Source organism: Genypterus blacodes, unplaced genomic scaffold (genome assembly GCF_046128005.1).
Source record: "Genypterus blacodes isolate CSIRO-AG114 ecotype Tasmania unplaced genomic scaffold, CSIRO-AGI_Gbla_v1 ptg000263l_1, whole genome shotgun sequence".
Lineage (NCBI taxonomy): Eukaryota > Metazoa > Chordata > Actinopteri > Ophidiiformes > Ophidiidae > Genypterus > Genypterus blacodes.
The window spans coordinates 143,725-165,875 of NW_027467055.1; the positions used below are offsets into that span (position 1 = coordinate 143,725).

Below are 22,151 nucleotides of genomic sequence, written 5' to 3' on the forward strand. Positions count from 1 at the left end.
TCCCACAGACGCATGCGGAGCCCTGGAATCACTCTGCTTTCTTATTATTCCAGCCTCGGCTTTGAGTGATTTAATCTCCGATTCACGGCCGCATCGCAGCGTCTCAGCACGGAGACACGGATATTCTCTCCACGATGTGTGTGTGTGTGTGCGTGGAGTATGAATGAATGCAGCATGTGCTACATAGGGAATATGTAGGTTGTGTGGGAGTCTAAGCGGACTGTGTGTGTGGGTGTGTGTGAGAGAGAGAGAGAGAGAGAGAGAGAGAGAGAGAGAGAGAGAGAGAGAGAGAGAGAGAGAGAGAGAGAGAGAGAGAACTTATAAAAGAGAGCAAGAGGGAGAATGAGGGGATTTTGAAACCCATCTGTGATCGTATGTGTATGTGTGTGGCTTTGTGTGTTTATATGTGTGTGAGTATGTGTGTTCAAGGCGGGAGGTTGGGTCAATTACCTCAAGATGTTGAAGAAAGAGCAGAAACAGTCTAAACTCTCTCTCTCTCTCTCGCTCTCTCACTCTCTCTCTCTCTCAGTACAGTGGATTCCATGAAATCCGACCTTGCCGGCTACAGAGAGTCCAATCTGTCAGCCTATAAGGTCTCCATTAAGCAGCGAATTTGGAGAGCGCCCACCAGATGCACGCTGGGAATCGGACTGGGGCACAAAAATGGAAAAAGGGGGAAGAACAAAGAAAGAGGGGAAAAGTTTGCACATGGAGGAAAAAGCGGGAAAGAGAGAAGAGGAAAAAGGGGCAGCGCTGCCTCCAGTGAGGACGCAGAGCTCAGGGTTCAGTGGCTATTTTCCTTTGAGGAAATCTGTCATAGTTTCTACTGTGAAGGCAACACACACACACACACACTCCTGTAACAAAGGGAAGCAGAGGGCACACAGGTTGCGTTGAGGTAAAAGTCTCCTGCAGTTTGATTTCCGGTAGAACTACAAGAGTCAAAGAGCTTCAGGGGGAACAGATACAAGAATCAAAGTCTAAAACACAATTAAACGCGGCATGGGGGAGGGGAGGGGGGTCCAAAAGCCTGGGGGCCGAGACAGTAAATGCTGGATCATCCCCCGGTCTTAAACTTGGATCAGAGGAACGCCTGAAGACCCAGATCGAAGGACCCAAGAGTCCAGAACATGGGGTCAAGAGAGTCCACGGAAAATGAAACAAAAGTACGAATTATGAACTCAAAGGCACAGAGTGGGACTGAGGGATGTGACTCAGAGATGCTGGAATGAGAGAATGACGTCATGTGTTACACCTGCAGCCCCTACTGGTGGGGTCGAGGCGCCTGTGGTAGACAGATGGGGGGCTAAGCCAGAGCAGGAGGGGGAAGTGGGCACAGGAGGCTTGTTGTTGTGTCTCTCTGTGTCCTCCGAGTGTCTGTGCAGGCATTTGTTCGGCCGGCACGCTAGCGTGGGTGCGTGCCTCCTCTGCTCGGCTGCCCAGCGTCCGGTCACAGCCGGGGCGACGCACACAACCAGCGCGCTTTAGAGAGGAAGGAGTTAAGCGGGCACCCATGCTGCATTAATGAGGGGGACAGCAAAACCTGGCAACCCAAGCACGTAAACCACAGGCCCCTGGAAGGCTTTCAAAGGCTCGACTGGCTCATCAGCTGGCGGGGAGCTAACCCCATCTGACAAGACATGGCACCCGCTCTGAGGGAGAGAACGCCTCGCCTCCCCACGCACTCTGCAGCGTGTCCGTGTGTGTGTGTGTGTGTGTGTGTGTGTGTGTGTGTGTGTGTGTGTGTCTAAGTGTCCTCTGGAGAGCTGTGAGGAGGGGGGGGGGGCGAGGCATGTTCCTTCATGTGCTTGTGAATGTTCCTGTACGTGTAAAGTATGAAGTTATGCCTGAAGAGAGCCGAGTGACGAGCGAAAGAACCAAACGGAGAAATGCTTTGACGCACGCCGGCATGCGTCAACCGCTCAAACATTGACCGGGTTTTGAATCATTTGCCACCTTTGAGGCCAAACCCGATTCCCTGGCAACCACAGACGGGCTCAGAACTCATGACTTCATCCGTTTCTCTCCTAATATGAGGTAACGGGATCACAGGAGGAATGATGTAAACGAATGCAAACTACCAGGAGGCGTGTTGCCTTTAAATATTTACTGCCGCCTGTTGCGTCGCCACGCGTGGCTCAGCAGCGGGAAGTGAACCTGTTGACACGGGGAGCGGGCGAGGCGGGGGGACTCAGACCTTGACCCCATACTGTCACAGATACTGAATACAAGCGGGTTCACTGTTAAAGAGACGTGTTTTTTTGCCGACGGCACGAAAGCAAAATCATAGACAGACACGGTTTAGATTCGTCTGGCTCCAATTAAATTATACTGCGCGCAATTTAGCGCAATTAAAATGAAGAAATGTGAAAGTTTCTGTGTGTGATTTGAGTGAAGGCTTTGCTCTGGTTTCCATCATATCTGATTCTGTCCCACACTGTGTTTTGTGACATTTTGCCCACTGGTTGTACTGCCAGGCTGCATTTGGATCAGTGCACTTTGCAAATGCCAGATAATTAACTCAACGTCCTGTATTTCGCTGAGTAGGTCGACCCATCGCTCTGATTCTATAGATCAAACGTCTGGAGGGTTGTAACGGTGTAATTTGGCGGCCGGTGCAGAGGTCAGCTGGGGCTCTTTAACGCAAAGAGTGTTGTTAATTTCTATCGAGTGGAAATTGAAGACCGGTTTAATTCTGCCGTGTCCGGGTATCGATCCACACGTCTCAGCATCCTGAGTGGCAGAGGGAGGAGGGAGGAGGGAGGGGGGAGGGTGATTATTTATAGGTGTTTGGGGGCGGCGTGGATGAACTGGACGTCTTGTTGCAGATCACACATCATGTCCAGCAAAGTGACGCGTCCCTCCGCTGTCTCAATTCATTATCGCTTCTACCCACGCCTACAGCTGTGTGGCCGCCTAAAAATAAGCCCCAGTGCGTGTGTGTGTATGTGTGACATTTCTATGCCAATGTGTTAATTTGTGACCGTTATTAATTAAAAAAAGAATCATCAGCAAGCAACTTCTACTGGTTAATGAGTCAAGAACGTGGGTGAGGTTTTATTTGAGGTCATGATTTGGCGATAACGCTGCACTGCCACATCGTAAATAGTTTTTATCGATGATTGGGGCAAATTGCATGGCTGCTGCCCTCTGGCCTTAATCTTTTGATTAGGTTAGAAGAATGTCAATCTGGCAGCCGGTGGGATTTAATCCCATGAAATCAAAGCTGCGGGTTTATATTTGGTCCACATCCTTAATTACTATCCGTGCGTGCGTGCGTGAGTCGGCTACATGCAGGGAGGAGAAACAGAAACGATTAGTGACATTTGAGAGACGGATTAGCTGAGGGTTATTGTTTGGGTCGAGACTCAGGCAAATGGTTTCGTGAAATGCCTTTGTGCAAACGTTTCGGTGGTCAGAGTCAAAAAGCTCCATTAGTACGAAGGAAACGTCTGGTTTGAAGTCTATTTCTAGCTGAAGTCAGGACCTAAAGTCTGGCTTGTCCTCACTTCAGAGTCCTGCTATGTGTGTTTTAGTCCTCTCAGGTACGAGAGCACACGCTGTTCCTTGTCTCATCGATTCGTTCCGATCGTCACATTCCGGGACGCCTCGGCCAGCCGGCTCATATTCAGTGACACTCATGGCCCTTGACACTGAAAGGTCAAGGGTCAAGGCTCCTGATGGGTTCTGGGATGCGGCATGACATTCCTCTGGATTAGCCGACCAGCTACCATTCGCTGCTCGCACAGAACAACACTGTGGCAAATCACCGTGGGATTCCTCCGCTCGTTTATGTTTCGCCCACTTGTTTTCAATGGCGCTTTACAAAACTGCACAGTCCCTTTTGTTTAGATACATTTCAATACATACTGTTAGTTTCACTGTAAGGTTTGTTATGGGCATGGCGTGTTCTTTGCTGACAGGGATTACAGAATATATACCTCCCTACCAGCTCACCCTCTCCTTCATTGTGGATGTGAACAGAAACAGTGATTTACCTCCTGAGATAAGACTCGCATACCTACGCAGACGTGTTGCCTAAACGTCTGGATGTCATCAACATGACACCCGTGGCTTTTCTGCAGAAGAGGCTTATCGAAGGCAGCTTGGCTTTACCTCACACAACCCGCAACCCACCACATGCATGTAAACAAACACCAGAGGGACTTGTGGGTAGGGAACGTCCTCCCGGAGCCCATGGCCCTCTTTAACCTCATTCCTCTCCCAGTTGCCACGGTTTCGCTTGCCACAAACCCCTTGGCAACCTCATTTGCATAAATCTGCATACCGGCCCGTTCCTTTCAAGTCTGTCCGACTGGCTGCTGAGCTGGCAAAGGTTGAGCTTATGTAAGCGGAGCCCCAACTGCGCTCAGTTAGGTGGTAAACACAGAGCGGAGGACGTTCCTCAATACCTACAACCCTCAACCCCGCTATTATCCACGTCTGAAAACCCCATCTGTCCGTGTGGGATCTGATGCAATGTGCAAAGTAAGGCCTCTTGCAATCCTGTGAAAATAACCTCTTTTCCAATGACATCATCTTGTGGCTTTGTCACCGTTTATATCTCTGATTTCATCTACAGAAAACTGAAAAGGAGAGCAAGACTGAACCTGCAGATCTGAGAAGATCACTTAATCTGCCTAAGTGGGTGTTTGGCTTATTTGTCATATTATTGACACACAGACAGACACACACAAAGACACACAAACGTAGTCTGCACTTTAATGATGGTCCTGATCATTAACTGTAGTGATGCCAGTTTTATCGGTTTGGGAAAATGGTGAAACTGTATAAAAAAAACAATGAAAACGCTGCAGTGGCCATAAAAAAGATCAGACGCCTGAAGTCAAACACACACTCTCCCACTGTGTGTTTGGCCTGCACACACCCATGTTGCCTTTTGTGGTTACGGTACATTAACAATGTTCAGGCTTACGCTGCACTTCCTCACCTCCAGTAGGATTACAGTAATGACTGTAATGACCTCGACTATAATCTGGAATCTACCTTTACATTCCGCAGCAACACAATCCAGTTTTACCAAATAATTGCCGCAAAAATCAGACCCTCATCTCCTCAAACCTCTGGATCGATGCGGAGCCTTGGGTTCTCCAGGCTCCAATCTCGCCGTGACAATAACGTTCTGACTGAAGGCGACGCCGCCCGTTCTCTTCAGTCATCAGGAAAGAGGCCATTAGGGAAGGAAAGGAAAGGAGGGAATGACAGGGAAACGTAAACACAAAGGAGGCAGAGGAGGAGGAGAGATGAGACGAGCATTGAAACCCGGGGGAAGTCTATTAGACGGCATTACGCCGTGGTGCGTTGATGCTGGCTCAGGGGGGGCGACGCTGATACGTGGCCTCATCCAGGTCTCCACTGCAGGACAGAACCGGGCCAGACAGGATTCATTATCCACGTGACTGAGCTCCTCTCCTGGAGGCGCATTTCAGCCGGCCTTTAGATTAGAGGCACAGCGGGAGAAGAGACCTACGCATCTGGCTTTGAATCCCAGATGCAACAAATCCTCCAACGCAGGACAGAATGATCGGAGACGCGTCCCAAAACGGGGACACGCTGCAAACACACACGTGTAGAAAAAGGCTATTTTTAACCCCTGCAAGCACAGAATCTGTATGTAAGAGGCGGCGGCAGCCAAATAACATTTTAATCTTCTGAGCGCACACACACACACACACACACACACACACACACACACACACACACACACACACACACACACACACACACACACACACACACACACACACACACACACACACACACACACACACACACACACACACACACACACACACACCCTTTCCCCTCTGGTATTCATTGCTAAGATGCTTTCAGCCTCACTTGACGATGGCGTGTGTGTGTGTGTTTGCGAAAGATGGAGTTGAAGGTGTTGAAAAATCAACCGGGAAGAGTCGAGTGAACACACACACACACACCCGCCTCCACACTTCAGCAGAGGCCTTAACCTGCCCTGACAAGCAAACATTAGGTTGCACTCCCGAGTTTATTCCTGCCGCCGCCACGCCAACCAGGCCGGCGGCCAAAGCTTCACGGAGGAGCGCTCGTTTCCTTAACGCATCACTTCTCATTCATTGGACGTGCCAAGCGTTTACGAGGTGTCTCATCTTGTCTAATTGTTTCCAGTTTGCGAGCAAAGTGTCCTCCAAAAACAAAATGATGTCTCTTGCCGTGCATCTCTGTCCTGTCCTTCTGTAACTTAATAACTCTTTATCACCGCGTCACACCCATCGTTTCACTGCCTTATCTTTATCAGTGTGTTGACCTCGAAAAGGGAAAGAGAAAGAGTGAGAGAGTGGAGAGAGACAGACAGACAGAGAGGGTGACAGAGCAAGCAAGAGAGGGACAGAGAGAGAGAGAGAGAGAGCGAGACAGAGACAGAGACAGACAGGATTGGGCCAAATTGTGCGTCACTGCTGAACAGAGCACAAAACACTGCAGATTTGGATTTTGCCAAAGAAAGCAAACATCACGGGCAGGTTTCAACAAAACGATAATACCTCTTAGATTTTACAGCCACGCTACCAGGTGTGAATGTTTTCCGCTGTAAAGTCGTCGTACACAGTGCGAAGAACCGCCGGGGCAGGAAACAAACCTGTTTTCATCAAATGAGATCTAATTGCTAGTTGCGGAGACTCAGTCGATCCTCCCAGTCGACTGTCTGGATTGTGCGATTGTTCCGATGTGATATCGGTGCTGGCCTGTCCGCACTCAAACACACACACGGAATCTAAGGGAATCATCACAAAAATAGGGGCTTTGCTTTGCTGCAGAAGGGGTCCTGCTGTGTGTGTGTGTGTGTATCCCACTTAAGGGAATACACAGATTAATGGCTTCTGGGGCTGACCCACATACGCACAAACTTGCACACGCACACACCGGCGAGAGTGTTTGAGGGCTCTCCAAAGTACACAATCAATAAAACAAGTAGCATTTAAACCCGATCCGGCTCCATTTGCACGGCGGCGATAAATCAAACCAGCAAAAACATCCGAGCGCGACTAATAAACGGCCGCCGCTTCCTCCCCCCCCCCCCCTCCCATAAGACATTAATGACATTTACGGCTGTTGCTCGCCTGTGTCAAAGTAAGAATTCGGGGCATTAAACTCGGCAGGATCTGATGATGGACGGTGGCTTTACATTTCCTGCAGCCAAGTGCGGGGAGGAAGCTTTAAATGTCATTATGTACGTCGTAAAAGTCTTAATTCTATAACCGACTCGGCAGTATAGAAGCACTCTATCCTTTTAATACACCCTGCCTCCGACTTTGTAGCCATTAGGTTTATTAGTGTAGCATGTGTAGGGGGAGAAATGTAATAAGGCGCACACACACACACACACACACACACACACACACACACACACACACACACACACACACACACACACACACACACACACACACACACACACACACACACACACACACACACACACACACACACACACACACACACACACACACACACACACACACACACACACACACACAGGGGAGAGTCATGGTGACAAATTCCATTAGTGAGCGAGACTCCAGGTTCAAGCCAGATGGTTAACCTGCCCCGAATCAATCTACTGAAGACTACTGCACACACAGCGAAACAGAAACTCATCAACCGGTAATTTCATTATCCAGCACCTCCTTGACACCCTATCAACTGTTCGTCCAGTCACGTTCCTCCCATTCCTCACTCGCTCGCTCGACACTCGGCCATCATTCACACAGCAGGGGACAGGACAGAGAGACTTCAGGTCCTCTGATGGCGCCGAACGACAGAGCGTCGGCCTGTGAGCACCAAATCCTCCACTCAAGTGTTTCTGACTGGAAAATTACAACTTTGTGACGGAGCTAATGGACCCGATATACCGCCGCTCTCTTCCTCCAGAGCGGCTGCAGCGTGGGAGACGGGGGGTTAAATAACATATTAGAGGCTACTGGATACGCGGTCTGAGAGGGAACGTTTTGTTTGATGAGCCATCAAGACCGCAATGAAAATACATCCTGGAATGGCAGTTTTAAAGCTGCAATTAGCGGTTTGATTACAGAGCGGATAAAGCCACGTCTCAGCCCACTTCAGCTGTGAAAATCAAGCTTACTCAGACTCACAAACACACCTGACCCAACTGGACACGCCCCCTTCTGCAACCCCAGACGACGCGACGCTACATCTGACTCCAGGCCAAAACCCAGACTGACTTTTACCTCCGAACCCAGACGTGGCCAGGACAGCGAGGTCAGGCGCCACGTGTCCTCCGCCGTCTGAGGCTGAGCCAGACGTCCTTCGGGAGCCGCTGCGTCAGCTCGCATCAGCAGGGGGACTGGAGACAATGAGGACGGGCAGGCGGCGAGTCAATAGATCATACTTACAGCCTCGGGGCCAACAGCAGAGGGTCATCGGTATATCGCAGAAACCGCAGCGGTGGGATAAATGATGGTGGAAGGAGCGGGAGGGTGAGGAAGAGGAGGATGAGGAGGACGAGCACAGGTGCAGGGGTGTTAATCACACCATCCGGCTCTCAGCACAGCCAATGACTACGATTTAAGATTTGAAAATGAAGGAGTTTTGTGGTGTTTTCTGCCACTTTATCATTTTAATTGCCTTTGTGCGGATCATCAAAACAACAAAGAAAGACGTCAGCGTGGGTTTTTGTCCATATAACAAACCGGAGGATGACTGGAGCGCTGCGGGCTGGAAGCTGATGTCAGCACGTTTACTTGCTTCACTTGCTTAATTAGCTCCGTGAAACATGCATTTTGTGAGATTATGACGCGGTACTCTCAATCTGTCAAACACGCCGCCTCCCCGTTTCCCCTCACTGACCTGCGGAATATCAACTCGGATTTGACCTTTCCCTCTCTCTCTCCCTCCTTTCCTTCCAGATGTGGGCTCCCGTGGGGCGGTTCATGCGCGGGGCACAGATGCTGACGCCCCGACTCCCATAACTCACTCGGTGCTTTGTATTATGACATACGCTACGGCTATCTGCTGCGTCTGCTGCACCTTACAGCCAAGTTCCTGTCAGGACGCTCTTCTTCTGACATTTAAAAACGACCCCACCCAAGGACCTCTAACAGATGCCGTCTATGAAATATTTACAATTCAACATCCAATATCTCATAACTGCTGACGGAACTGTAAACATGTCCGACTTTGGACCACCGCGAAGACATTCGATGATAGCCGAGCAGCAGATAACGGCTTGGATTTGCTGTAAAAGCTTTGGTTTGGTTGTTTTAAGCTGCTGCTGACTGGAATGTGGAGCAGGAATGTGCAGCATGTGTGCGTCTACACCAACAATGCTCAAATCTCTCCCACCATAAACAAATCCTCCCCTATCATGAAACTTTGAATGACTTGAATACTTGCACAATAGTCAAACATTGCTCGTCTAAACACTTCTCTTCTTGGTGAGATGATTTGATTTCACTTCTATTGGCCTGTGCGTCTGGTGTGTAGGTACATTTGTGCATTGCCACGAGTGACAAAGCCAAAATGTAAAGTGTAGTGGTTACAGTTTGTGTGGATATAACAAAGGTTCCTTCTCTGAAAGTAAAAAGTTGAGACATTTGGCAGCCGCTCTGCTCTCTGCGCTCGGCGACATGAATCTTTCAGCGCTCTGCAGGTGCGCTCGGTATTTCCAGGGACGTCGTCTTTTTTGTGTTCGTCAAGACAGCGAGTGCGACTTCCTCCCTCGCCTCTCAGCGGCAGATGGGGTTTAAAGAATGGACGATTTGAAGCTATGACATCTTCATCCTCGTCTTCTAACTCCTCTTGTCCTCGCTTTGAACCCCTCTGCTCGCCCCTCCCGCCTCTCCTGTCCTCCTCCATCCATCCTTGTCCTCTTCACTGCTTCCTCCACCGGTTCCCTCCTCTCATCTTCCATTTCACCTAATCCCATCTCTCCTCTTTCTCACCCTCCTCCGCCCTCCTCCTTTCTCAGATTTCCCTTCTCTTCAGCCCTCGTTGGCCCGACAGCACTGATGTGGGTTCCCGATCACAAAAAAAAACCCTCCGTCAGCCTTTCCGACGATTCGGCGTACCGCGCTGGCACGACAGCGCCGAGCGCAAAGTCAACACAATAGAAATCAATCCCATGCCTCTGCTCTCATTCAACTTGGTGGGCTTTTATGAGATCATCCAGTATTTTCCGAATGTTCTGAATGGAAACCACACGTTATACATCACAGCACAAACCCTGCACCATATGCTGCTTCTTCATCTGTCCTGTGGTTTGGTCGTCTAACAGCAAGAAGGTCCTGGGTTTGAATTTGACCAGCGGACCTGATGGTTTCAGTCCGGCCAATCAGAGGGCTCCATCTCGAGTCTGAATATCCAATCCAAACCCATCGTAGCGTTCAGACCCTACCTATCCAATTCCACGAAAACAAACCGTGCAAAGCAAATCTAAGGACGACCTACGGGCTCCGCTTGCTGGGAAGGCTGCCATCTTGTTCGACGTACTAAAAGGAAAATGTGTAAATACTCGCACGACTTTGCTTCCTCGGGCCTGAGAAGATTTATACGACCATTTTTACTAAATACAGATGGGTGGAATAACAGAAGGTCCAACAGGTATACAGGTAGACATTAAACGCGTCTCCTCCAGGGTGTATGGTGTACCGGGGCTTAACAAAAACAAATATGGCCCTTTGTACCAACCGCCACAGGCAAGGAAAAGCTTTGGCTCGACAGGCCAAGACGCTGCAACAAGACCCGACCTGTTCAGAAGTTACAGCACAAACACAAACAGCATAACCAGACGGGAGCAAAGCGGCAGCGGCAGTGGAGATAAAGAGTGGGAGAGCAAACCCCACAAAACGTGAGAAAAGAAAAAGAGGGCAAGAGTATCCTAGCAACAAGCCAAAGGAGAATCCTGCTAGCTCTGCAGTGTCCTCCGCTGCTCCTGGATCCTCCGTTTCTCTCAGATGTTATCCTCCACGGCCCTCCAGGAGACACTTTCATCCTTCCGCCCACCCTTTTCCCCTCCACTTGTTCTTCCAGGACACCCTGTTGCCACCTTCGGGGGGTGCGTTCGTAAGCACGCTCGCTGTTATCTGCTAAAGGTTTTGAAGAGGGTGCTCGGGTTTGTACGGTTCATATCACACACACATGGCAGCGTGCTGTGTATTTAAAGCAGTGGTGGGAAGAGATACTGGGTCGCACTCTTCAAACACTTTAGAACAGAGACGTGCCGCCCCTCCAAACGCTCTACATCAATGGTTTAATCCCCTCGTTGACTGAGAGAGAGAGAGAGAGAGAGAGAGGGGGGACACAAAGGAGATACAGTGCAACCTCTTAAAGCACCACAGGGCTGGTTTTGTTTTTCCAATCCATCCACTGCAGTGCGAGATCAAACAAAGTGACGTGGATCAGCTGAGACGGCCACAGGTCCAAGCAGAAACATCACAGGAGCGTCTCGAGATGTCAGAGCCCACATTCCTCCGTCTGAATGCTAAACTCACGCTAGAGAGCCAAGAAAGTGTCTCAGCATCAGCACATCTGCGCTAATTGGAAGTGTGCGGTGTAAGTGCTGTGTGTTACGTAATGCTGTAGATCACTTTACCAGCAGCAGAACATCACGCAAAGCTGTTATCGTGGCATGCAGAGCTCAGTGGTTGATCTGTAGCTGGTTAGGGCCTTTATGCATTGCGAAGGGGGACGTCAGGTCATATTACCCACGGCACAAAGTGTCTCGTTCAGCTCTGCGATGATTAGCGAGCCTGACTAGCATTATCGAGTTAGTTCAAGAGGGTCACAAGGTTTCAGTTTTGTCTCACATCCTCCTCCGCCTCCACTCTGGTCTGAGGCTTTGTTTGTAGACGTCCACAGCTCGGACATCAGAGGAGAACCAGACCGGTATCAGGCTTAGAAATCCACCTGTGACTCCATTTGTATATATTGAGCTATACGGAGTCCTGAGCCCAAGATTGAGAAACTTACTCTGGCGGTACACATCAGAACATTGGTACAAAACGTGCCGATGCCAAACTCCCGAAAAGCAAGCGACGACAGCGCAGCCGCACGAGATCAGAAGGAAAAAGAGGCCACAGCGGCGCGGAGCGAAGACGGGTCGGCTATAATTGGCTGTCAGAAGTGTCATCTCCCCTCAGCGTGAGAGTGAGACGGGCTTGAAATACGCCGGGTGGGTGATGCTCCTCTGAAGACCAAGAACTGAGGCGCTGATTTGCCTCATCTGACACCCAGAACTCAGCCGGGGGGGAAACAACAAAAACTAGTCAAGGTATTGTGTGTGTAGGAGTGTTTCGAGGGTTAAAGTCTTTCCATCTCTTGCATCCTCAATCGACCCACCGCTCCTCCTTTTATGATCCCACATTACAGCCAAACACAGCAACTCCAGAGCAAAGCACATACATTTTTCTGTACTCACAATAATCAAATATAAAAGCAAATAAAAGCTAAAGTCCAGTTTGTATCATTCATCCATTTAGACAAGCAGACCTCTCTCGCTCTTTTACATCGGCCTGCGTTTCCGTATGATCATCAGCTTATTATAACCTAAGCGCTCCACATCTGCCACCAGTTGCCTCAGTGGAATCGAATGCTCCTAAAAATGAACTGAGCTCAAATGAATGATTCTGATCTAATCTGAGGTCAAAGCCCACTTAGGCGGAATGCTCTTAATGTGCGTTTTTAATGGAATTTCGACAGAGAACAGCCAAGTCCCTGAATTCAGTCCCGGCCATCGCCAGGCCCAAAATTCACACACACCCTCGCTGATAATTTACGAGCCCTGCTAGAAAGGAATGGAGACGAGGCATTATCTGGTTTTACTACACCCCGAATAAATTAACAATTATACAGCCGATGTGCAAAAGGGAGAATAAGTCCTTCGTTGGGAATAAAAGCATGCAAGTGTGAGGAGGAAGAGTCAAAAGAAGAGGTGAAAACTATTTCCTCCAACGGGGCAAACACATTGGTTACAGAGACTCTCTCAGAGCAAACGATGATGTCACTTTCCTTCCATTAACTGCTGTTTTCAGCCGTTGCGATGTAAAGGCCCTTAATCGTCTGCAGGTCTGCTGGAAGTTGAGAAAGACAGAGTGGAGGCTACTTTTGTGCGGGCGACAATAGGCCACACTGACAGATGGCCGCACAGAGGCCTTAATGTGGGGTGGTAGTGGGGAGGGAAGGTGAATGGAGAGGGGAAAGGGGGGTCACACGACAACCCCCCCCCCCCAAACTGCCTGAACTCCTCCACCATAACAAAAGGCTTCAACATAGCACTCTGTCGCCCCGACACGACAGCCACTCCCTAGGAGTACAAAACCAGAACCAGACTGAGCCAAAACCCAGAACCAAACGTGTTCCATCATCAGGCAAAGAGTAAAGAGAGAGTTAATTATTTGCATGTTTAGGAGAAAGAAAGAAACAAGGAACAGTCTTATTTTCTGCGTTCAACGCGCATAATTCCCCTTTAATCTCCTCGGCTTTACGTCCAAACTTTAAGACTTCTGCTGCTTCCCATGTTGCAAGAACATGCAGAGAGAGAGACAGAGAGAGGGGGAAACACAGAGAGAGAGAGAGAGAGCAAGTGCAAGAGAGACAGACGGAGAGAGAGAGAGAGAGAGAGAGAGTCTGCGTCAGGGCCCATCCCAAAGCAAAACAAGAAACATGTTTTCCCAGCTTACTCTGTCCGGCCTTTGGCAGGCTGAGAGAATGAAATCTGCCTGCGAGAGGAAATTAACCTTCGGCACGGAGCAGAGCGAGGTTACTCTAAACCGATCCCCCCTCAGAAAAACTTCCTGAAGGTGGAGCAACAGCGTCCAGGACCAAACAATCCATTCCAGATGCTCCGGCCCGGCTCACCGTCACATCTCTGCACCTTATCTCATCCATCTCAAGGGCTCGGTTCGGACATTTCTTACATTGTTTTCCAGACGCGGCAGGTATGCAGACTTTCACTGTGGACCCGCCATCGATTCACCTTCCACATCCGTCTTTATCTCAACAGAACAACAACAGGGATTGATCCCAAAAGCCCCGTAGATGGAATTTCTCAACCTGGCATCTCTTAAATAAATGATCCATTTCATGCAGGACCAAACAAAACAAAGACATCAGAACGATCTGTAACTGTTTTAAGTTCAGGTTGGATAGCGAGGCGCCGGCGCCGTAAGCAGAGGTGAAGAAGACATTTGCTGACTGCGTTCTCCAGTGTCAACAGCGAACCAGAAGGAAACAGCTGACGGGCAGAAAATCCGGATGAGCACCTTGTTTCTCTCCAGGAGCTGATGGAGAGGCGTTCTGTCTGGGAGTTGCTGACTTCTGGCATCCTGGGACCAGTTCCACTATCCAAGGTCACCGGGTGTGTTGCGTAGACAGAATTGAATTGCTTTAAACGCCCCCGCACGAGATGGTTCTTGACACCGTGCCACCTAAATCCAGTTACTCTTCAAACTCTCTCTCTCTCCCCCGACTGTGACCGTGGGCTCGCAAAGTTTGCATTTTAATAAATTGTTTCGATACTGTCCGAGGGCACAGATACACAGATCGATACGCACTCTGACAGAAGTGCACCGCGTCCTTTTTCGGCCAATTGAAGGACAGAGGACGTGTGAGGAAAGGACGTGTGCAGAGGTCTGAGGTTGGCGTTTGGGTACAATTTACTTCCTGATGGGATTCCATAACCTGAGCACTCTGTGAGAAATGTCTCTCTATGGCTCCGCCTGTTGACCTTTGACCTATTTACCTGAACTGTAAATAGCGTCTTACAGTCTGAGGAGGGAGGAGCCATGTGTTCTGTTCAATTATGAGAACTTTGGCTGCATGAAGTACAAAATGAGTCACACACAAAGCCTGGGTGTGTGTGTGTGTGTGTGTTTACAAGTGGGACCTGCCAATCGGAGTCCATGTATGAAACTGAAGTAATATACAGTAGATTATTTTAATCTGGTAGTTGGAGGTTAAAGGTCAGAGGAGATTAAGGTAGCGCCTGGAAACGTAGCGACCGGTCCGACCGTTTCACTTTATTCTGCCGCGTTAAACGAGCGACCGGCCGTCCAAATATAGACGGGCGGCCTCAGTCGGGCCAGCTGTGTGGCGAGGGTGGGGGGGGAGCTGATTAGCGGCCAGATGGACGGTGGACTGCTCAACTCAGATTAACGTTTGACTGATCCGTCAGCTTCATGGTTCAAAACAAAACAAAAAACTCTTTTTATCTTTTCCAAACGCTAAAACCGAGACGCTGAAGTTTCCCGGACTGGTAAAGAAATTCTAAAATAAACAAATTCCTTCTTCAGCGTTCCAGCGTCTGAGTCATTCCTCATAAAACCGTCGATTAAGATGAACCTCGACACGTTTCTGACGTCCAACATTCACACGCCGCTACACTCAAACACAAGAAATGTGTTTCTGATTTAGACTTGGGCCTTTTAGAGCAACCGACTGCTTTGGTGGCCCTTTTTCCTGATTTTTCCAGCATCGATAATGGAAGCGTAGGATTCATTCAGAGGACCCGGGCCTGAGGTGAACGACTGCAGGTCTGTACAGGAAGTTTAGGTGTCCTGAATAATCCTTATCGAATCAAATTGCCTCTTGCTTCCCTGTTTATCGCCTAACAGCAAAGCATTCCAACACATTCCGATGCCCCCGTTTGTCTCACTTAAGTAGGTTACTTTGAAACAAAAAGCAGACACACACACACACACACCGAGACAGACACACACACTGAACTCGCCATGCAAGCATCAATCCGACCCACAATGCCCAAACTTCTACCCATCCCCCCTCCTCTGTCCCTCGCTTCCCTCCGCTTCAGTGACTTTGAGGCTGCGGCCTGGGCGCCGGCCGCTCGCCCCCGCTGCACATTGCTGTTGCCTAGGCGACCGGGCCCGGCCCAGCCCCTCCAGCGATCAGATAAGGACGCTCGGTTAAGAGAAGACAAGAGACGCGGAGCTAAAATTGGCTTAACGTGTCGGATGTTTTTTCGGAGGGGAACCGGCGCCGCAGCACGTAAGTCGACGTCTGCAGCTTTACGACCTCATTCTGTCGCAGGGGGAGCTGTGGAATTCCGGAAGACGAAAAGGAATAAGAGGGAAGCAGGAGAGGTGAAAGGTGTGAGGGAGCGTCGGACACATTTGTGAGCTCTTCCTCTTTGTGCGGCGTCTTCCTGCTCGTCTTTCCACGCGCTCCCATTCCTGCTGTGTCACAGAGGAGCCAGACCCACTTCCCCTTTTGTTTGTCCAGGAATGTGGGACGTCCCGACAGGCCGGCTTTCCATTGACAGCACACAGCTGAGAGCTCCGCCTGTGGCTCTTTCACTCAAGCGCTCCTGTGTTTGTGTTTGTGTATGCGCGCGTGCGTGTGTGTGTGCGCGTGTGTGTTAGTGTGTGTGCTTCCACCATTATCTGCCTTATCAGCCGCCCGGGCCTCACACAGGCGGACAGGGGCGCTGGGAAACACAAGCCAGGGAGCGCAAGAGGAGACGCTCCGGCCGAGCCCCTGGGAAGCTCGCACACAAAGACACACACGGCTCCGTTACGCCACAAAGCCCATTTCATGATCCACAACTAAATCTGTGGGAGAGGTTTAGGCAGCCGGCGTAAACAGAGGAACTTTTATCAGGTTAGGAGAAAGTAAAAAAGTGTGTGTGTGTGTGTACAAACAGGATACAGAAACTTCCTACTCCTGTTGGACGCCCTTTCTTTAGCCTCACAGATACTGAACACAATGACTTGAAACCACAGCACAGAGGGAAAACACCATTGTGTAGTGGATCCGCTGGTTTCCTTTGAAAGCAGCTCTCACACACACACACACACACACACACGCACACACACACAGAGGGAGAAAGTGGAGGCTCGCTCCAAACAGCTGTGATTGACTAATGTTTGTTTTAGAAAAACGAGACAAAGGGAACATCGGAAACTTGGCTCGTCTTTCCAAGAAACACAAACGAGGGATGAAGATTTTCACATTGGCGTCAACAAATTAAAGGAGGATTCCGGCTTTTTTTTGGGTCCAATCTTCCGTCTGGCCGTCTACTTTAAATTCATGACTGAACTCTCCGGAGGCAAACATAATATTGTCTGTACTTGGGAGAGAATTCTTGAGCCGCACCTTTCAAAAGCTTATTACAACACCTCCGAGGTAGATCACACACACACACACACACACACACGCACATCCGCTGGCCATATGAACGTGAAGATCAGGTCACTGACTAATTTAGTTGGCGTAATGTAACACACACTGGTGGACAACTGGGAGGGCTGGTTCTGCAGTTTCAATATGAGATTATAGGTCAAGTCACTCCCAAAGGCAAAAGGGAAAGGATTTGTGAGTGAGAGAGAAAGAGAGGGAGAGAGAGAGAGAGCACCTCACATAATAACACACACACACACACACACACAAAAAAGGGTCAGGTGTTAGTCACCATTTTAAACACACAGTTTTATGAGTTCTCAGCAAGTTAATAGACACTAATTTGAGCCCGAGTGGTTTGGTTTACACGGTGACTCAGTGTGGGAATGCAGCGCTGCGAGTGTGTGTGTGTGTGTGTGTGTGTGTGTGTGTGTGTGTGTGTGTGTGTGTGTGTAAGAACGTGAACACTTAAAGCGAGCAGCATCAGGGAGGATTCAACAAGTGCTTTGCCTTCCGACAGCTACTGATCAAATTCACAGCAAACAGGTTACTGCAGAAACACGTCACACACCGTCACACACCGTCACACACTCTCTGGCTGCTTCCCCAAGCAGCCGAATGACTGACTGGGCTCTGTGGCAACCAGGCCTGAGAGGCATTATGGGAGATGGGAGGGGACGCTACGGGCTATTAATCAGTGACGAAGGCCGGCCTGTTTGAGCTCGCCGACTCTTACTCAACAGGCCGATTCCACATCACGCTGTCCGCCAACACACTCACTCACTCTCACACACACACACACACACACACACACACACACACACACACACACACACACACACACACACACACACACACACACACACACACACACACACACACACACACACACACACACACACACACACACACACTCTCTCACTTATGCAAACACACACAGCAAAAAGCCTCCAAGTCAACACTACAGGTGAACCATACAATAGATTTAGGTCACCGGCGTTAAACATGACACTTTCATGACGGTCCCTAACTGCGACGGACGGGGCACCAAGATGTAGTAACTCCAGCTCGCTACGCATTCTTCAGATTAGATAAGAACTTTACAGCCGCCACAGGGGACACACGGGGTTAAATATGACAGTGGAGATGTAGAGGGTGTGTAAGTCAGAGCTCGAGCAGAATAAGAGCCGTTAAAATGATATGACCACGTAAAACAAACATCACCGCCGTGCGCTTGGCTCGCGCGGCGGCTTGTTTTGGTGGTTTGGAGCGATTTAACCCCGTAGACCCCTGCAGGCACGCTGCCATCACCGCAACCTCACAGCGCCGCTCGTTCTGTTTCATACAGTATCTAAATGAGGCACAGCGTCTTGTTATTTGGTAACCGCGTGTGGCAAATCTGATTAATGATGCAGCAGCACTTGTTACTTTGTTTTATCAGGTTTGACTCGCATGGAAACTTCTTTGTTCTTTTAAGTGTGAGGCAACAAATATTTTCATAAGTCATGTAAACATTGTAACGCATCTGAAACCATGCGTGTCCGTGTTTGAGGAGCGCCTGCGGCCTGGTCGACCTCTGAAGGGCGTCAAGGAGGCAAAAGTGACTCAATAAAGTTCAAAGATCTCAGCAACGTTTGTGTCTCTGAGTCTCAGCTAAGACTCTTGCTGCTGCTCTGACTTTTTATCTGAAGTTTGAAACACAACGTAATCTGGGGCCACACGGCAGCAGAGAGGAGAAGAAACGATGAGGAGAGAGGATCAGGTCATCACTTCATCTGTTCAGTGTCAAAGCAGCACTTTGAAGGCCAAATGTGCCACTTTGTCAGCCCGACCCCACCAAGAGGCTTCAGTGTGTGTGTGTGTGTGTGTGTGTGTGTGTGTGTGTGTGTGTGTGTGTGTGTGTGTGTGTGTGTGTGTGTGTGTGTGTGTGTGTGTGTGTGTGTGTGTGTGACAGCATCGGATTTCAGGAGGGTCTTCGACTGGAATCGAGCTGCAGACCACCAAAAGTGAATGCAGACTTCTGAGACCCCCCCCACACACACACACACCACCGCTTCTCACTTCTCCTGAGTGGGATCCTTTGGTATCCCCACACATTACGGTGCAAACCCTGTCTTGCACACACACAGACTCACACACAGACGCACACATGCACACACACACACACACACAGCCTGTATTCCCCCAAGGGAAGGGGGGGGGGGGGGGGTTGTCAGCCGTGTCAACGCGCAAGAAATTCAATTAAACAGACAGCAGGATGCCTCTGAAACCAAACCTCCACCCGGCCCCCAACAGCTCCAACACTCCACCAGCCCCGCCCCTCCTCTCCAAGCCTACCAGCCAACCCCTTACCACCATTCGGCCACTCCCTCCCCCCCCCCCACCCCCCCAGCCCCCCACCCCGACCAACTACCGAGCCCCTCTGAGGGCTCTTTGCCGAGCTCTTTCAGACTCTAAAGAGCTGGAACTTTTCCAGATTCCAATTTAGTGGGGAAAAAAGATGGAAAAATATAAATCAGACTGCAAACGACAATCAAGACTCTGACAAGTGCTTGATTTGGACTGTTTGGGTAGTGAGTGGACTCCTTCCCTTCCTCTCCTCCTCCTCTGGCACCAGGACAGATGCTTGTTGCGCTCCTGGTCCTGCTCCTGGTCTCCCACATGCCCAGGGGAGCCAGGCTGGCACTTGGACAGCATTAAAACAAAGCCACTCCGCAGGCCGCACGCCGTGCCTGTGCTCCGATTGGACCCGACCCCCCGACCCGCTCACTCCACTCACGTTTCACACAGCAAATCCCTCTCACCGCTTTAACACGCTTTGTTTAGAACCAGAGCGTCTCAACCCACAATGCACTGGGTTAAACAACAAAACAGCCAATGCTCTCTTACGGGAATAGGGCTATGTCCCATCATTGTTGTGACACACACACACACACACACACACACACACACACACACACACACACACACACACACACACACACACACACACACACACACACACACACACACACACACACACACACACACACACCTCGGCCAGTGCAGACGCCATATCGCCATTGCGTAATGCCAAACAACACCCGAAATGCCAGTGCTAGTGTGTGAATGTGTGTGTGTGTGTGTGTGTGTGCGGCCTCCCTCATTCTTCCATCCCTTTGTATCGTGTACACTCAGCGGCCACATGTTTCACGTGTGACCTACGTGCTCTGAATGAGGACGAGCAGCGCAGATACAAACGCTTCGCTCCTCTAGAATCAGGGAAGTTTCCGTCTGCTCCATCACGCCATCTTCCTCCCCTCTTCATCCCTCTCGCTCTGTATTTTGGTCTTGAAACGGGGACATTGATTTCTGCGCGTATCAAACAGCCTCTTAGCGGAGAGACGAGTGCTCAAGTGTCACAATCAGCGGACAAGTCCAACAATCCATCAGCTTTTGGAGACGCAGTGAGTCCTCATGCTGAGACTCAGAGACAGCAGTGATCTAAATCAGCACAGACTCAAATCAAGGGAGTGGAAAGGCCACTTGAGGATGCTGCGCGCGTGTGTGTGTGTGTGTGTGTGTGTGTGTGTGTGTGTGTGTTTATGTCGTGTCATAATCACCCCAATCAAGCCTGTATGGAGAGGTTAAGCTAAGACCCTCATGTTAATCCCCCATTGTTATTCTGATCAGCATATGTCGTGCACGCATGTGGTAACCACGCATCACTGTAATCTAGCAGCAAACAGCCAAACTTAGCGCTTTATTGACATTATCATCCGCTGGAGTCCGCCACATCATCACGTCAGCGGTTATTTATCCCTCAGAGGAGCGGCAGCAGCAGCTCTGTAAACCTCGTCTGGAGAAGTTTGGTGATGTCTGATAAGTGTTGGTTTAGAGTGCAACAAAGTCAAAACATATTAGCGGTGAATTTAGGATAAATTGAGGGAAGATTTCTCTGTTTAGTTTGATAAGAAGGCAACAGTGAGACGCCGCTGTCCCATCAGCTGAACTCCTGACGAGTGATGGAGGGACTGTGTCTGTCTGAGGCCTGTAATTATGAGGGATGATTAGAAGACAACCAGGTGTGTGTGCGTGTGGTGTTTGTGTGTGTGTGTCCACCTGGAGTTGAGTGTGTGAGTGCGTGAGTGTGTGTGAACTCACCGTTGAGTCCATTGGGGATGCTCCTGTGATGGTGCGATGCTGACAGGTCATCCATGGACCTCCTCATGCTGGGGCCTATCTTGCCGCCCTCCGTGGTGGGCTTGTGTACGTGGTTGTGGTGGTCCGGGCTCCCGGCGCTCCCGGTGCTGGACGTGCTGCTGCCGTCTCCGACGTCCCTGACGGTGCCGGTGCCCCCATTCAGGTTGGTCAAGCTGGACTGACTGTCTATGGAGCTCCTGGAGCCGGCACCGTTCCTCTCCTCGTCCAGCATGAGGACGATCTCCTTCAGCTCAGAGTTCTCTCTCAGCACGCTCTCCTGGTTGGCCTCCAGCTCCTTCAGCTTCATCATGTAGGTGCCCACCTCCTTCCACATGGCGCTGGCGGTGAAGCGGCCGAAGCGCTGCCACTCCCGGGACAGCTTCTTGCCCTTCTGCCGGTCATCATCCAGGAAGCAGCAGAGCTCCCTCAGCTCGTGGTTGTCGTCCTGGAGTTTCTGGTTGATCTCCTTCAGGTTCCGGATCTCGTGCAGGTGCACCTGCAGCCTCCGGTTGATGTCTTTCATCATGTTGCCGTGTTCAATCATCAGGCTCATTTTCTCGCCATCGACCCTCCGTAATCTCCGGAGCAGCTCCTCTTTGCTGCTCCTCAGCAGCTCCTCGTCCGTCAGCTGGCTCAGGTCTTCCCTCGGCCCCTCGGACGGGCTCTTCGCCATGACTCCGCTCTGCTCTGCTCTCTGACTGATAGCGGGACGGAATTAAGTCTCAACGCGCATCTAAGCGAGCCTCAGCTGTGGGGTCGAGTGAAAGAAAGAAGACATGGTTCAAAAAAACGGGAAGAGCGCGGTCTCTCTTCTTCTACGAGAA

At 50.2% G+C, this 22,151-nt stretch overlaps 1 protein-coding gene across 4 annotated transcripts in view; it reads right to left on the minus strand.

Annotated features, from left to right (window-relative positions):
- Window positions 1-22,151, minus strand: part of ccdc85cb (coiled-coil domain containing 85C, b) — a 37,425-nt gene that overhangs the window by 14,827 nt on the left and 447 nt on the right. For all 4 annotated transcript variants that reach the window (XM_076171656.1, XM_076171655.1, XM_076171654.1 and 1 more), the window contains exon 2: window positions 21,289-22,075. In XM_076171656.1, the coding sequence (XP_076027771.1) occupies window positions 21,289-22,000 (712 nt within the window). In that variant the 5' untranslated portion in view covers window positions 22,001-22,075. The remainder of the gene's footprint in view (window positions 1-21,288; window positions 22,076-22,151) is intronic.